This window comes from Euleptes europaea, chromosome 21 (assembly GCF_029931775.1).
Source record: "Euleptes europaea isolate rEulEur1 chromosome 21, rEulEur1.hap1, whole genome shotgun sequence".
NCBI lineage: Eukaryota > Metazoa > Chordata > Lepidosauria > Squamata > Sphaerodactylidae > Euleptes > Euleptes europaea.
The window spans coordinates 8,919,693-8,937,400 of NC_079332.1; the positions used below are offsets into that span (position 1 = coordinate 8,919,693).

Genomic DNA, 17,708 nt, shown 5'->3' on the forward strand with positions numbered 1-17,708 from the left:
TCCGTGCTCATATACTTTAACAAAAGCAATCTTATCTTAGCCCCAGTTATTTATTTATGGAGTTGTAAAACATAATCAAAATTCTCATCCAAGTACTATCTATAACTAAATGAGTTTCAGGTATATTTAAATAACTCTAGTTTAAATCCGCTGATTATTAATAGATATCAGTCTCAACATGCTAGTAACTTTACAGTATTATTTCTTTTAATTATAACTTTTTTTTCAGTTGAATCTATCAAAAAATGGTTGCCATCTCTGTTTGTAATTTTCAATCGGCATTTTCCGAAGCAAATTCACAAGATTCGCCATAGTTGCAAATTCATACATTTTGATACAGAATGAAGTTGTGTATTGCAAGGACCCAGGAGCTGGGGCAGCGTATCTCTGTCTATGCTGTATCTGAAAACATAGTGCATCCCTCTGGGATCCCTTTCGTGCAAGGACCTTCCTGGACACCTGAGTTTCGCCCCCACCACAGCCGTGGTCCCAAGTGTACCCCACGTAACTTGCCTACACCTAGGTAATTAGCTGCCATTTTCTCCTATTGATGGTGGAGGGGACCAAATCCTCTTCTGGCACCCAGTGACTCTTTTAGGGGGTCAGTCAAATCCATCCGTTTTGGCCTGGCCCCCCTCCTCATATGCATACTTTCACACACACACACAATTCAACAGCTACACTGTTTCAGAAGCTGGAGGCAGTTTACACAACCTATAGAGACAGCGTGGTGTAGTGGTTAAGAGCAGTGGTTTGGAGCGGTGGACTCTGATCTGGAAAACCGGGTTCGAGTCCCCACTCCTCCACATGAGAGGCGGACGCTAATCTGGTGAACTGGATTTGTTTCCCCAATCCTACACATGATGCCAGCTGGGTGACCTTGGGCTAGTCACAGCTCCTAGAGCTCTCTCAGCCCCACCTACCTCACAGGGTGTCTGTTGTGGGGAGGGGAAGTGAAGGAGATTGTAAGCCGGTTTGATTCTCCCTTAAGTGGTAGAGAAAGTCGGCATATAAAAACCAACTCTTCTTCTTCTTCAGGTTTATACATGGGAATGCAAGTAATTGATTTCTTGATTAATCCAGTGTAGGAACAATGGCTGTCACAGATCCACCACAAAGCCAACTTCATCAGTAGGCAGTTCAGTCAATCAAAGACCAGAATGCTGGTCTTTTTATAATTACTCCATGCTACCCCCCACCCCACAAATTATGCTCTGGATATCAAAACGGGGGGAACTTTTATTTTTGTTTCAGTCATCAAGTAAATGTGAATGTACTTATTTGCAGAACGGGGTTTGATTAGCTGTAGAGAGTATATGCAGAGCACGGGAATCCTAATTTCCACCCCCACCCCCCATTTCGAAATCTTGCGGAGGCCTTCTTTCATGGATGAGACCTAACTGGGTTTTGTCTCGCATTTTTCTGCTTATCTTCCTAAGAACTAGAGGAAGAGATGTTTTTTTTTTTTTTTTTTTAATTGATTTGGGGAATTAAACTTTCCAAGTACTGATCCTTAACACTTCTGTTGGGGGAAAAAAATTGCAAAAGTCATCACACAAGATATGGGAAAGCTATTTTAACAAATGGAGAACAGATGTAAGATTACTATACAGAGGAAGCAATATTTGATAGAATGGGGGGAACAGTTGCAAATTATAATTACTTCATATACAATATGTTGCTTTCTGAACGATCACATTCCATCACTGGGTGTTATTTTTTTCTTCTCCTTTACCCGTTGTGATTTTTTTCTGTCCACAAAATAAAGTCAAGATCGCAAAATGCTTACAACCCGGGTTTAGGGTGGCTTCATTTTAAAGCCAGCATTAAGAATGGTTATGCCAGCAAAACGGTGTTTGGGATGAGGCGTACGAAATGGAGTGGAGGGGCATAAAATTGCATATTGTGTAAGCTTTTTATGCAGATAGTGTCAGCGCAAAAAATTTTAGGGCCGGCCCATCTGCGGCAGGAGTAGGGGGTGGAAAAATGTGTCTGAAATCATCTATAATCATATCTGATAGAGCTGTAAATCTAAATGCAGCCCCTCACCGGGCCCCTTCATGCTAAGATGGGTGGAAGAGGCATTGTTGAGAAACTGAAAGGCAAGGTTTGGGCAGTGTGATAAACCCCTGGTTGATAAACCATAGTTCAATCTCAGCACAGTTCATTACCATCTCTGAATGCAGATGGCTAACAAAATGCAGATGGCTAACAAAATGGATCTCTTGACTGGGACCAAACTGGTTTTTCCAACTAACGTTTGTAGCCGGTTGGTAACGTGCAGTTTGTATTAACCGTGGTTCGTTTGTGACATATGAATTCACAAACCACAGTTTGTGGAGTAGCGTAGCCCCAACGCAGAGATGGTGGTTTGCGGGTGGTGGGGCAATGTTTTCCACACTGGGAGGTGGAGAAGAGGCATGTCACGCCGGTTGCGAGAGCTGATGTCGGCAACTTGCAGAATTATCAAAAGTGCAGGGATGCAGGGACAGTTTGGCTGCTTCTGTAGAAGTTGACTGTGATCAGATACTTCCTTTCAAGGAGACACAGTTATAAGCCTGCCCCCCACCCCTGTGATTGTGGACAAGCCTAGGGGCAGGTCTGCTAATGGAAATCCAGATGCTTGAAAATTCAGCTCCACCATAGTTTATGTGAAAGATTTGTTTTAAAGTGAATAGTAAATGGTGGGTCGACATTCTTGCTCCTGTATTTACACAAATTAATGCATCAGGAGCCATTCCAAAATCTTGGGGACATACTATAATCATCCTAGTCTTCAAAAAGGGTCAGCGCTCTGACCCAAGCTGCTACCGCCCAATCAGCCTTTTGTCTTGCTTAGGCAAACTGCATTCCTCCTACTTATCAAAGCGGCTGTTGGGTTGAGAGCCATGACATCCTTGGCTGGGAACAGACTGGCTTCAGAAGGGGTTGGTCTGTTACGGACCGCTGTTTAGTGCTCTCTCACTTAGCCGAGAAATATTTCCTCCCCCCCCCCCAAAAAATGGCACCCTTTATGCAGGTTTTGTGGATCTTAAGGGAGCCTTTGATGCCATCCCAAGGGAGAGGCTATGGTTGAAAGATTTGTTCCCTTCCGTTTGATTAAGGCGGCTTCCAAGAAAGTTCCACCGTGGTGTAGTGGTTAGAACGTTGGACAGACTAGGAAGACACACATTCAAATCTCCCTTCAACCATGCATCTCACTGGGGGATCTTGGGCCCGCCATTCCCTCTCTCCCTAACCTACCTCACCGGGTTGTTGTTGTTGGAATAACCTGGAGGAGGGAAGGACGATGCTCACCCCATACAGCTCCTTGAGGAAGGAAAGGATTGAAAGGAGGTAGATTAAAATACTATAAAATGTGGCTTCCAATGAGATGAGGATCCCAACTGATCTCTTGGTGGTGGAACAGCTAGCAGAGATACTAGGGTCATGCCATGCCACTTGTAATTATGACTAGGATTTTCATAATGAACAAGCACCACCAGTTATTTCTGTCTCTATTGGGCATGGTTTCTCCTCGCCCAGATTAGGTAGCTGATCTTTTGGGGACGGAGCTTAGACCGTGCTCATAGTAGGGTTAACGAATTAAGCGATCCTTTTAGTGTAGTGTATGGCAAGCATAGATCCTGTGCTCTCGAATTTGGCATGCCATGTGGGCGTATCCTTATGGAAGAGCGTGAAGGGATGAACACCCACCAAGCATGGGGGGTTTAGACTAATTGACCTGATTTCTTGTCCTCGCACTCTCCATTTCTAAAGTACGACCTACAGCCACCCAAATGTGTGGAGAAAGAAGCTTACCTCCAACAGAGGCTGAGATCCATCTCCCTTCGTGGTTCAGTTTTTATGCCTGGCGTTTTTCCCCCCCACATGTGCCCTTCAGAATCTGAGGTACTGACATTTGTCAGATATCACTCACGTTACATGGATCAGCCTTCTTACTCTGAGGGAACCCTTTGTTTGCTGAAGAACTTCTCTATGTGGTAGAAGACTCTTGGGGCATCTTTAATTCATAATGGGGCCCAGCACGTGCTTTTGGGACCAGCTATTACTCAGGTTGTAAAAAATATTGAGATTTGAGTCCTAGAACGTATCCAAAGATCCCTTGTGGCACTGAATCGCAGAGAGAGAATTAAAATCTTGTACCTTTTGAGACGGCGACTGCCATCAAAGAACTTTCTGGGAAATGGCTAGATTCTCTAGGAAACAGCTTGAGCATCTTAGTAAAGTCATAAGCTGTGAGTTGAGGGTCTGATTTTGTGTGTGGTTGGAGGTGGTAGACCTTAAGGAGGATGTTGTAGACAAATGAGAACAGATTCTGAGGAGGGTAGAATCATAGAGTTAGAAGGGACCACCAGGGTCATCTAGTCCAACCCCCTGCACAATGCAGGAAATTCACAGCTACATCCCCCCAAAAAATCCCCAGTGACCCCTACTACATGCCCAGAAGATGGCCAAGATGCTCTCCCTCTCATCATCTGCCTAAGGTTATAGAATCAGCATTGCTGGCAGATGGCCATCTAGCCTCTTCTTATAAAACCTCCATGGAAGGAGAGCTCATCGCCTCCCGAGGAAGTCTGTTCCACTGAGGAACCGCTTTAACTGTTAGAAAATTCTTCCTAATGTCTAGACGGAAACTAATGTCTAGACAGAAACTAATTCTTCCTAATGTCTTGACAGTGAGGATAGTCTGGAAAACAAGTCCTGAGGAGAAAGGGTGAGGAAACTAAGCACGTTTAGCCTAGGGAAGAGAAGATTCACATGGAAGAGGCCAAAGGCTACATTTAAAGGGCTTAAGTTACAGGAGAGTAGATTTCAGCAGACAGTTAACTTCCGACGGTCAAGGCAGTTTGACAATGGAGACAATGTCGTAGACATAGGGAGGGCGCTTTGAGCAGATTCTGGGTAGCCATCCATGGGGGATGTTCTAACTTTGTGTTTCCTGTGTTGAGCATGGGGTTGGACTTGCCATTCTAGGATTCTTATGGCTTGACATCCGTGCTCGCGTTGGCTTAGCATGACAGGCTTCGGCAGCCACAGGGCTGGTTCTCAAGCAATGACCTTCAAGTCATTCCCATGGCTAAAAACTGGATCAATGCGTTGCCTGAACGGCAGCGGACGCTGCTACCTCCAAGGACGGACCCGCGAGTTGCAGTCTGCAGCGCAATTGCGAGTACATTTTCCGGTCGATTTCCGGACCAATTTGGACCATACAGCAAACGCTAGATGTCTGCCCGAGACGGGCCCAGCTTTCCTTATCAAAGAGAAGAACTGTCCCGGTCTCCTCACCGCCTTACCCAATGTGAACAGTGCCCCACCCCAAATATATACGTGCCTATATATTTCCATTTGGTTCCCCCCTCGTTTTCGTTCTTGTGACAAGACTAACCTCGAGAGCTCAGGGGTTGGTGGCGTTTGCATGTGGAAATGCACTAATATGAATGTTTCTCTTTGTGTGTGCATCCTTTGCAGTGTTGTGTACCAGGATGGATTTTATGGTGCAGACATTTATGTAAGTATCCATTGATGTGCATGCCGTCCATGCTGCCTTGCCGGCGCCATTCGTTTACTTCCTGATTTCTGTGTGAGTTTGCCGCATAAGCTTGACTCTGTTTGTCCATGCTGCCATCTCTGGGACATCCTAAACAAATAAACCAAAAAGCAACGAAAAGGGGGGTTGATTACCTTTTGGAACCTCGTTGTACCCATTGCATTTGTCATCATCTGGCTGGATTCACTCATCGGTGGCCTCTCGAGCAGCACGGCGGGTGTGTTTCCAACTGGAGGGGACACCTTCTCGAGCGGGCAGCTTTGCGCCAAGAGACACCTGCTGGGTGGAAATTAAGCAAGACCTTCCTTGTTCTGAGGGCCGCGTCTGGGAAAAAAAAAGTAGTTTCTCTTGCTAAATTCCAGCCTCTCTTGGCTCAGAGGAGGCCAAGAAAGACTGGATGTTTTTGGTCTGCCGTACGCTGCAAATTGCAGGCTCGTGTCGCCTCGATTTACCTTGGGGCTATGCGGATGAAGCAGAGAGGGCGTAACATTTCACTGCTCAAAACCATATCCCGTGTTCTGCGATTAGCATTTCAAAGGAGAAATTATAAGGATGTGTATTTTCCCCCTTTCAAATGCTCATTAGTAGAGGAGGGAGCCAGTGTAAAATAGTGAATCCGAGTGGAGGTTAAAGAGTTAACCCCCTTTTCCTTCCCTCCATGGCCCCGAGGCAAACTGAGGCTGCCCGTGATTTGCATTTTATGGACGCATGATCTGCATTTCATCTGTTTGATCCCTCAGATTGCCCAGAAAACCTCAGAGGCAACCTTGCCTCGGCCTCATTTCCTTGCTGTTTGCCATCGGGGATCAACCCGGGGATGAGGGAACTTGCCCTGATCTCACCTTCCGTTCGTCCCACGCCCTCTCCCAAATCCAGATTCATGCCCTCAGCAGGCCTGCACGCAGCTACGGATGAAAAGCATGGGCGTCGAAGGGCTTACTCTGAAATTTGGGCATCCCGGTGCCCTTTGCCCTCTCAATCCTCACTCGCCAGGCAGTGATACTGTGATGGAAAGCCGACCTCATGGGGAAGGGGGGCACACAAAGGAATTTTCAGCATCAAACTCTCAGGCAGACTGTTTTCTCTTGTATACAACCAAGTGTCCAAAACCTTTACCCTACCCCTCATCTGCCACAGGGGTGGAATTCTAGGGTGGAAGAAAGCAGGTGCCACAGATTATGGGAGTCCACCATTCTCGATCTTTCATCAATCAGATGAATACAGTGAGCCGCAGCACAATACAGGAACCTTGGCACCAGTGAGTGGTGAAACAGGACCCCCAGTTGATATCTCCCAGTTAAGCCAGGCCTACCCTTTAAATTTATTAGGTAGGCTGTCTCCCCACCCTGATCCACCACCACCTCACCTTTTAAACAGGAGGCTGAGGACCCCCCAAGACTTCAGCTCTGGCCACTAAAAGGTGCCAAAGAAGCATGTTGGTTGCTTTTATAAAAAAAGAGTCCAAACCTCCAGTATTGAGAAGCAAGTGATTGAGTTAGAAATAAGAGTGTGGCACATGTAGGCAGAGAGAGAAAGCAGTGGTTTGGAGCGGTGGAGTCTGATCAGGAGAACCGGGTTTGATTCCCCACTCCTACACACAAAGCCAGCTGGGTGGCCTTGGGCAACTTACAGTTCTATTAAGAGATCTCTCAGCCCCACGTACCTCCCAGGGTGTCTGTTGTGGGGAGGGGAAGGGAAGGTGATTGTAAGCCGGTTTGAGTCTCCCTTAAGTGGTAGAGAAAGTCGACATATCAAAACCAACTTCTTCTTCTTCTGCAACCAGCTGTTCGCGGGGCATAGGCCCATCTGTGGCTCTTAGTTCATGGAGGGGTAGGTCCATCTATGGTCAGGACAGCTAAGTGGTACCTCCATGTTCAGAGACAATATATTTCTGAATACCAGTGGTAGTGGGGGCAACCCTGGGAGAAGATTTCAGTTTTTGTACCTCTGCTTGTGGGCCTTCTTGGGTACCTTGTTGGTCATTGTGGGAAACAGGATGCTGAGACAGATGGTCCACTGGTCTGATTCAGCAGGGTTCTTCTGACGTTCTTTTGACAAATTTAGGTTTGGGAGGAACCTCAGGGGCCAGGCTGGGATTTTTAACAAGTGGTTTTTCATCCTGTGTTTCAGGGAACTATGTGTTTTCTGGGAACCTTACTAGGATCATTCCCTGCACTGCTGATCTAACAGCAAGCGCTGGGTGTGTTCCGAGTATTCTCTTAGTCCCTGCCAAGTATTGAAGCCTGATTGCCCAGCCTGGAATGATTCCCAGGGTTTTCTACGCTGCCTAGAAAGCTTCCAGGGCAATCTTGGGGTTGTCTCAGCAAAAGTAGAGAGAGAGATTCTTCAATCAATCAATCAATCAATCAATCAATCTCTTCACAATTTACCACTAAAACCCTTAGTATTAAGCTCTACCGACAAGTTTATACAAATAGTAAAAAAAAAGTTCTTTGCACTCTTTGCAAACTATATATAAAAAAGGTAAAGATCCCCTGTGCATTCCTGACCCATGGGGTGATGTCACATCTCGACATTTACTAGGCAGATTGTGTTTACGGGGTGGTTTGCCAGTGCCTTCCCCAGTCATCTTCCCTTTACCCCCAGCAACCTGGGGACTCATTTTACCAACCTCAGAAGGATGGAAGGCGGACTCAACCTTGAGCCGGCGACCTGAAACCGACTTCCGTCGGGATCGAACTCAGGTCGTGAGCAGAGCTTTTGGCTGCTGTACTGCAGCTTACCACTCTGCACCACGGGGCTACTAAACTATATATACTACCCTTTAAAATTATTGACCTACCGATGTTCTCAGCAGCATCTGACGTATTCTACAGGCTGCTGCACAAAACGTTTTACAATTTTCGTCTATAAGCAACATTTTAGTGTACTCCTGACCCGTATGGCTGAGATGCCGACTAAGCCAGGGAGAGATAAACTTAGAACGAACCTCTTGATATAGTGGACAGCACAGTAGGACATGCTCCGTTGTTTCAATTTCCTTTAGAGCACAGGGACATACCCTCTCCTTCAGGGGAACATTTCTGGGAGAGATTCTTTGGAGGAGGGGGATCTGAAAAATACCAGTCAGGATGATGACTGGGTTTTTTTTTTTTTTTTAAAGAAATGCTTTTTAATGAATGGAGCCCACTTTTGGACCTAGAGAATTGAGCAATCGATAAATGGCATCCTATCTGGAAACACTTCCATTATATCAAAAAGACTTCGCCGACAGAGCTCCTTTGTAGCCTTCCATTTGGAATTTGATTTTTTAATCCAATCCTAAAAATAGAGGTAATTAAACAGATTTCTGCTGTCCGCCAGTCTGTACCCTAATTGTGTTGGCGTTGAGATACCGAGAGATTGATTGCATTAAATTGGTACGAACATTAAAAATTCATTAAGTAGTACTTTGGGGAAAAAAACCCATAATTTTTATTTATTACCAATGATCCTATCAAGACATTTAGGATAAAATCATTTACATTCTCTGATGACAGACAAAGTCTCAACTTTTAGGGGTGGGGGGGAAAAGCCCAACTTATATTTTCCTGCGAAAGGGAGCAGTGATTGTGATTTTTTTCTTTGTGACATAGATTCTACCTTCAGTAGGTCTTACAGTTCAGAATTGCCAGTGACAGCTTTTGAATAAGGCAACATTCAAAGGTTTAGGGAAGGAAGCCGGCTATCGCGATACTACCAGAAGGAAAATATAAGAAGATCCCTAGATCAGAGAGGTTATGTCCGTGTGGGACAATGAAACCATCGAACATGCACTGATATGTTGCCCATTCTACCATGAAGTTAGATCAAAGTTTATTTCCCCCCTGCTTGGTAAATTCCTTGAAGCTCCTATTGGGAAAAGACCCTCCGCTTACGCTCCAAACTGCCAAGTTCTGTGCTGTAGCTATTAAAATACGCAGAACTTCATTAGAGAATGATGGTTAGAATATTTTACAATTTTATCAATTTTAAGATGGTAATTTAAACCAGGGGGTTGTTTTTATCGATCTTACACCTTTATACATACGGGCAGTCTGTGATTCTGCGGTACAAAATTGGAAATTTTGATGCGTTGGCATGTTATTGGTCAGTCGACCATATTAATAAAATTTGATTTGATTTGATTTGACTATCGCGATAACGGAGAAAGTACAAGTTACTGGATATTGTGCTAGTGCCATCTTTGTTCACCTTCTGGATTGTCCTTCCTGGATAAAAATATTCTGGAGACGAATGATTACAGTAATGTAATGGCCAGTTGAGATGTGGCTCCTCAGCAAGATAGAAAAGGCATCTTCTGCCCATTCCTAGATTGAACCCAGATTTTGTATGGAGTGAAGGTTGAAGCAAAAGGTTTTGCCAGTGGGGAGGGTTCCCACTTGAAGGAAAACAGGTATTTTTACCCCTAGCTGACAGATTTTCAGCGCCCTTGGTCGTTCGGAGCCTCCCAAGCAGATATTGTCGGGACGAGGTGTAATTCAGACTAGCGCTCCTCTGTCTTGAAATGGTAATGTGAGAATCTGATTCGTCTCAAGGTCGTGTCTCCAGAACAAGGTTCCCTTTCTCTGCCTGGCTCCCAGCGAAGGTCTGAATGAAAATCTCAAGCCGCGCTTCCTCTCTTCTCGGCTCCGCTGAGTATTTTCACATTTCATCGAGGAGTCGTGTCTAAACCACTCTACCACACAGCTCAATTTTCTATCCATGGCCGTTTCCAGCGCTGCCCCGTATATTGTTTGCCAAGGAGAATAAAATCGAGATGTGTGGGGAGGGCGGGGGGAAATGTGATTCAGAATTTATTAGTTCCCTACAGAGCCCAGGGATATTGACTGGCCCCCAGATCGATTACCGCCCGGCTTTGGCTCAGTTAGCCATTTTAAATGGAGAGAACTGAAGCTCTGTGGAGGGGGGGATTGTAGAAGATGCTGACAGGAGAAACGTGCGGCTGAGAAGCGTGGCTGGCAAAAAGAGAGAGGCTCAGAAGAATAAGGGAGCATGTGTGGGCATCTGTGGATTTAAACACAACATGGAGGGGGGGCTAAAAAGAACAGATTTTTTTTTTTGTGGGGGGAATCCAAAGAGAAATCTTACGGCAAAGGCAGCCTCTGCTATGAATGATGTCAAAAGTTGGTATTCCCTGGGAACCAGCGTGGTGTAGTGGTTAAGAGCGGAGCCTGATCTGGAGAACCGGGTTTGGTCCCCCACTCCTCCACATGAGCGGCGGAGGCTAATCTGGTGAACTGGATTTGTTTCCCCACTCCTCCACACGAAGCCAGCTGGGTGACCTTGGGCTAATCACACTCTCTTGGCCCCACCTACCTCACAGGGTGTCTGATGTGGGGAGGGGAAGGGAAGGTAGAGGCTAGATGGCCTCTACCTTCCCTTCCCCTCCCCACATCAGACACCCTGATGTGTCTTAAGCAGAGGCTAGATGGCCATCTGTCAGCAATGCTGATTCTATGACCTTAGGCAGATGATGAGAGGGAGGGCATCTTGGCCATCTTCTGGGCATGGAGTAGGGGTCACTGGGTGTGGGGGGGGGAGGTAGTTGTGAAATTCCTGCATTGTGCAGGGGGTTGGACTAGATGACCCAGTGGCCCCTTCCAACTCTATGATTCTAGGTGATTGTAAGCCGGTTTGATTCTTCCTTAAGTGGTCAAGAAAGTCGGCATATAAAAATCGATTCCTACTCTTCTTCTTCTCCTTCTCCTTCTCCTGTCTGGTGGTATCAGAGCAAGAGCTTCAGAACAGCCATGCAGGATCTGATCCAAGGTCTGCCTTGTCCAGTATTGTTTCCCAAACGGCCCACCAGAAGTCTCAGGGGAGAAGGCCTCTCCTACCTGATAAGTCTAGATACTTAGTCTCACCTGCGGCTTATTTTTCTCATCTTGAGCCTATTAATTATGTGTGTGTGTGTTAAGTGCAGTCAAGTCGCTTCCGACTCATGGCGACCCTATGAATCAAAGTCCTCCAAAATGTCCTATCCTTAAAAGCCTTGCTCAGATCTTGCAAACTGAGGGCTGTGGCTTCCTTTATTGAGTCCATCCATCTCTTGTTGGGTCTTCCTCTTTTCCTGCTGCCCTCAACTTTGCCTAGCATGGCTGTCTTTTCCAGTGACTCTTGTCGTCTCATGACGAGACCAAAATACGACAGCCTCAGTTTAGTCATTTTAGCTTCTAGGGTCAGTTCAGGCTTGATTTGATCTATAACCCACTGATTTCTTTTTTTGGCAGTCCACGGAATCCTTAACATTAATTAATCTATTAATTATAGGAAGGCCTTTACCCTTGCCAGGTGCCAGGCCCTACCGTCGGCTGTTTTAGAAGGGAAATATAAGAAGATCCCTAGATCAGAGAGGTTATGTCCGTGTGGGACAGGGGACATTGAAACCATCGAACATGCACTGAGACGTTGCCCATTCTACCACGAAGTCAGATCAAAGCTTATTTCCCCCCTGCTTGGTAAATTCCCTGAAGAGTCAGTCGAGCTTTTGGCAAAGAAGCTCCTACTAAGAGAAGATCCTCCACTTATGCGCCAAACTGCCAAGTTCTGTGCCGTTGCTATTAAAATACGCAGAGCTTTATTAGAGAATGATGGTTACAATATTTTACAATTTTATCAATTTCAAGGTGATAATTTTAACCAGGGGTTGTTTTTATTGATCTCACACCTTTATTTGTACGGGCAGTCTGCGATTCTGCGGTGCAAAACTATTCAGTCTGGAAATTTTGATGCGTTGGCATGTGATTGTTCAGTCGACCATATTAATAAATTTGAGTTTGAAAGGTGGCAAAGGGAGGGTTTGAAGTGGAGGCAGGACAGAGCAGAAGAGGGGCACTTAACCCTTCCTCCCCTCTCGTGTTTTTCTTTGCATCACTTCCCACACCAGTTTCTAGCCCAGGCAACAAGCCCTTTCCCGCAATAGGGTCGATGTTTTTTTTTTTTTTGTCATTCCAGGAATAGAACAGACATTTCTTCTCTTCTGAGATTATATGTGTAGGTTGGGTTCTTGTGCTATGAGTTTGCTCTAGAGATACCATCCGGGTTTTTTTTTTTTCTTTTTTACAAATTTTGCCCCTTTATTTCTGCTGGAAAATTCCCATTTTGGTGTTCTTTCTCCCTGGTCAGACCCTGTGACGCTTTCATTTCACACCATCTGCTGTGTCCATGTGCTGAATTTCCCCCCCGTTAACCGTATGCAATCACGTTAGTCTTACAGATAATGGCGTAAAATGGGGTGGAAAGAAAACAAAGCGAGAATATCAGCCACCCCCCAAAAAATGGGTGAAATGAAAAGTCTGGTGGCCCCTCCCAAGACTTAACTTTTCTTCGCAGGTTAGTTTTGACTCGCAAAAGGTCATGCCGGAATAAACGTTGCTCGTCCCCAAGGTGCCACCGGGCTTCTGTTTTATTTTGTTGCCGTCGACTGAAAAGGGAATGCTTGGACATTCCTGCTTCACCCATGACAGTCCTGTGGGTGGTGTACCTGTGGGAAGCTTTCTGCTACATTATGGACAGGTGCCCCCCCAGGGGTGTATAATTTATTAGGGGGAAGTACCAGTGTCCATGCCAACTGGCTTGGCTACCACTATTGAAAGATGACCTTGAGTTTCAGGGAAGGCTCAGAATGCCAAGTTCACAAATGAGCGTAGAGACAGAAATACCAGGGTCAGTTTGATTTGGAAAATCCAGCTCTGCCTGATTTGCCTGCTAGGTGGGAGCAACCCTGCTTCCAACAGGAAGGGGCCGTGGCTCAGTGGTAGAGCACCTGCTCGGCATGCAGAAGGCCCCAGGTTCGATCCCCGGGCTCTCCAGTTAAAGGGACCAGGCAAGTAGGTAATGTGAATAGACCTCTGCCTGAGACCCTGGAGAGCCGCTGCCGGTCTGAGTGGACAATGCTGACTTCGACTGACCAAGGGTCTGATTCAATATAAGGCAGCTTCACGTGTTCATGGGTTCAACAGGAAAAAGTAATATGCTGTGGTGGGTGGGGCCGGTCATGACTGCCCAGCCATGCTTAGTTGACACTGTTCCTCTGCTAGATAGCGCTGGCCCCAGAGAAATGTCTCTCGAGTCTCGCTGAGGCCCCGAAGAAATCCGGTCAGCTGAGCGATAGTCTCTCCCTTCCCTCTCTTCTCTCACATGTTCTAAGCGACGAGGACACCGTCAAATCTCCTAAGAGAGTGGGGCGAGCAGATTGAAACGGGAATGCAAATGTTGTCTCCCTTATCTGCGGAGTCTGGGCCCTGGCTCTTAATTGGCATGCGGCGAGGGTCTTTGGGAAACGGTTGACGCGATGCTATGCAATGCTCTGGTCTGCTGAACAGGAAGTAGGGCTGTTTTCACAGCGTGATCATGGATGCATCGTTGCGCACCATTCCTTTCGAGGATGTGCGTGCGTGTGTGCATTTCTCCTCTTGCTTGCTTAATTAAACAGTTTTGCTTACTGTCACATTCAAGTAAATGTTAATTCTGCAGAAAAAGGGGACCCTTTGTCTCAGAGCGGTCTCGTAACCCAATTACAGTCAAGTTTTGTTTTCAGCATGTTTTAAAGGCTGAGGTTTTACACAGGTTGTACAGACAACGGCTGTGGCTCAGTTTGTAGAGCATTTGCTTGGCATGCAGAAAGCCCCAGGTTCAATCCCCGGCATCTCCAGTTAAAGGGACTAGGCAAGTAGGTGATATGAAGGACCTCTGCCTGAGATCCTGGAGAGCCGCTGCCGGTCTGAGTAGACAATACTGACTTTGATGGACCAAAGGCCTGATTCAGTATAAGGCAGCTTCATGTGTTCATGGGAATAATTTAGGGGAGGAACTAAGGCTCATTGGTGGGGCCTCTGCTTGGCATGCAGAAGGTCCCAGGTTCAATCCCCAGCATCTCCAGTTAAAGGGACTAGGCAAGTAGGTGATGTGAAAGACCTCTGCCTGAGACCCTGGAGAGCCGCTGCCGGTCTGAGTAGACAGTACTGACTTTGATGGACCAAGGGTCGGATTCAGTACAAGGCAGCTTCATGTGTTCATGTGACAGACACAGTGAGTGATGATGGGCGAAAACGCATGGTTGCTTTAAGCCTCCTTTATTCCCTGTTTCAGCCAGGATTCAGCCAGGATCGAAGGCATACATTTCACTGAACGTGCGTTTGATCCTGGTTGAACTTCGGCTGAAACGGAATAAAGGAGGCTAAAGCGACCATGCGTTTTCGCCCAATGTTGTTTAGTGAACTGAGTGTCAGATTAGGAGTGGGATGATCTGGATTCAGATCAGCCGTTGCCATGAACCTCACTCGGGAAGAATCTGCATATTGTCCTGTGCAGCCAAAAAAAACCAGGAGATCAATGACTACAGCAGTGTTCTGTCCAACAATGTGTGTGGATCCAGTCTTCATGATCTCAAGCCAGTCTTTTGCTCTTTTCTCTCACACCCACCAGCCTCACAAATCAGGATTCTTGGCCAGAGCTGCATCTCAGCTTAGAGTGCTGGTGTGTAGTCATTTGGTTTATCTTTTATGTCTGAATGCAGGAATCGTGGCTTAATCCCCTGTTGCTTAGTAGCATCTCCGTAGGGGCTCACAGAGGTGCCTCCGCAAAGTCAGAAAACACTCCCGACGTTCCCGAGTCAGCTATCGCGTCTTGTGCAGAGAGAGAAGGGAGACCGGGCATTCCTCTAATATCTTTCATTTCGTAAACAGCAAACATTGAGGTCCTCAAGCAGAAGATATTTATAACTCCATTGCATTGCTTAGCATTTAGAATGATCATTTAGTAACATATTTATACCCCACCCACACCAACATAAGAGCCCCGTGGCGCAGAATGGTAAGCTGCAGTACTGCAGTCAAAAGCTCAGCTCACAACCTGAGTTCGATCGCGACGGTAGTTAGTTGCAGGTCTCCGGCTCAAGGTCGACTCAGCCTTCCATCCTTCCGAGGTCGGTAAAATGAGTACCCAGCTTGCTGGGGGTAAAGGGAAGATGACTGGGGAAGGCACTGGCAAACCACCCCGTAAACATAGTCTGCCTAGTCAACGTCGGGATGTGACGTCACCCCATGGGTCAGGAATGATCTGGTGCTTGCACAGGGGCTACCTTTACCTTTTTACCACACCAACATGGCGCCCACTTTAAAAAAATGTTTTTAAGGAAATGCTGTCTAAGTCAATTTTCCACAATGAGTCCACAAAGTAGATTATGACATATCTAATTTTGTAATTTATATTAATTTTACAGTTTTATTAAGTCAGTCAATTTTATGCATAACCTTTGGCTGGTCAAACATACCGTATCAATAAACTTACTTACTTACTTAGATTATGGGAGAAAACACACGGTCGTTTTATCCTCCTTTAATCTCTGTTTTAGCCAGGATCGAACGCACATTAGGTGAAATGCATGCCTTTCAACTAGTCCAACCCCCTGCACTGTGCAGGAAATTCACAACTACCTCCCCCCCACACACACCCAGTGACCAGAAGATGGCCAAGATGCCCTCCCTCCCATCATCTGCCTAAGGTCACAGAATCGGCATTGCTGACAGATGGCCATCTAGCCTCTGCTTAAAAACCTCCAGGGAAGGAGCGCTCACCACCTCCCGAGGAAGCCTGTTCCTCTAAGGAACCGCTCTAACCGTTAGAAAATTCTTCCTAATGTCTAGACAGAAACTCTTTTGATTTAATTTCAACCCGTTGGTTCTGGTCCGACCTTCTGGGGCAACAGAAAACAACTTGGAACCATCCTCTCTGTGACGGCCCTTCAAGTACTTGAAGATGGTTATCATATCCCCTCTCAGTCTTCTCCTCTTCAGGCTAAACACCCCCAGCTCCTTCAACCTTTCCTCACAGAACTTGGTCTCCAGAGTCCCAAGAGCTAACTAGCCAAAGCTTACAGAGAGTCACTCTAGCTGGGTTTTGTCCACAGAGTGTGAGTGACTGTCATGGGGGGAAGGAGAGGCGCATGGCCTCCATTGGTGGTAACAGATCTGCCTTCAGGAAGTTCAGCATTGAAGGAAGCAGGAAGTGTCAAAGGGAACAAAAGGCCACCCTGGTAGCCTTGGGCTACTAGCCACAATGTCATATCAGCAGAGGGACTCGCAGATCTTTGTATATGGCCGACATGCTTGGAGTTCCTGCTAGGACAGAAGAAGCCACGGTCACTTTAACATGAACGCCACTTGGTAGATCTGGCCAAGGTCCGTCTCGGCCTGCTTTTTGTTTCCAGACCCAGCCTGCCGATCACCACTCGTGGCACTTGCAAGCGGTGTGGGTGAGGCTGTGAACCACCCCTTGCGTTTGGTAGCCAAAGGCACTCTATCGCAGCTTACGGGGTTTCCATTTTGCTATGCATGGCTTAATAACTATTATTTGAGCGCTCCCACAAATCTTTCAGTAACCACTAGTGGTAATCGTTGCCTTTTGTCATTCCTGTATGTGACTGGAATGAAACTCTCATGAGCGTTAAAGACCGTAGTGGCGGGCGCCATCGAGTTCATGCCTCTCTGCTTGATCAGATAAGGGACAAACCACATGGAGAGGTGTGGGGGGTGGGATGGCCCACGTTTTTCTGGATGCTGCCAGAAAGACCATCCAGAAAATGCAGGGGGGAATGCATAAAATAAAAGGCCTTCCTCTACATAGCGACGCTGGTATTCCTTGGAGGTCTCCCATCCAAATACTAGCCAGGGTTGACCCTGCTTAGCTTCTGAGATCTGACAAGGTCAGGCTAGCCTGGGACATCCAGGTGAAGGCACTGCAAAGTTAAGTGGGAATCGTTGTTATGCTCTGTATTGTCTGAAAGCCGTGAGGCAAACAACCCTCTTTTAAAACTCAATTTTATAATATTTAATAGCTGAAATGCAACTGGTCAAATCTTGAGCACCCTGATTAGTGTGGACACTATAGAAGGCTACCCAATGGGTTTCCTAGCATAAGGGCAATCCAAGCCTGGTCCCAAGCATGGAGAGATGTGCTCCTTTCTTGACTATAAGTTCCCTATAATTTAGGGAAGGTTCTGGTGGGCTCCTGTCCTGAAGGGCTGCAGGTGGCCATGAAGAACCCAGCCGAGTCTTTGCGGCACCCCTTCAGCTCGGGCTTGGACCGCAGGGACTGTAGCGACGGTTGCAGGGCGGGCCCTTGCCTCTGCCCACCCTGCTGCCAGGTCAAAATC

At 46.6% G+C, this 17,708-nt stretch overlaps 1 protein-coding gene across 20 annotated transcripts in view; it reads left to right on the forward strand.

The window, feature by feature from the left end:
- RBFOX1 (RNA binding fox-1 homolog 1) overlaps positions 1-17,708 on the forward strand; it is a 1,240,357-nt gene that overhangs the window by 1,181,943 nt on the left and 40,706 nt on the right. For all 20 annotated transcript variants that reach the window (XM_056866488.1, XM_056866489.1, XM_056866490.1 and 17 more), the window contains one exon: positions 5,473-5,512. In XM_056866488.1, coding sequence (XP_056722466.1) covers positions 5,473-5,512 — 40 coding nt within the window. The remainder of the gene's footprint in view (positions 1-5,472; positions 5,513-17,708) is intronic.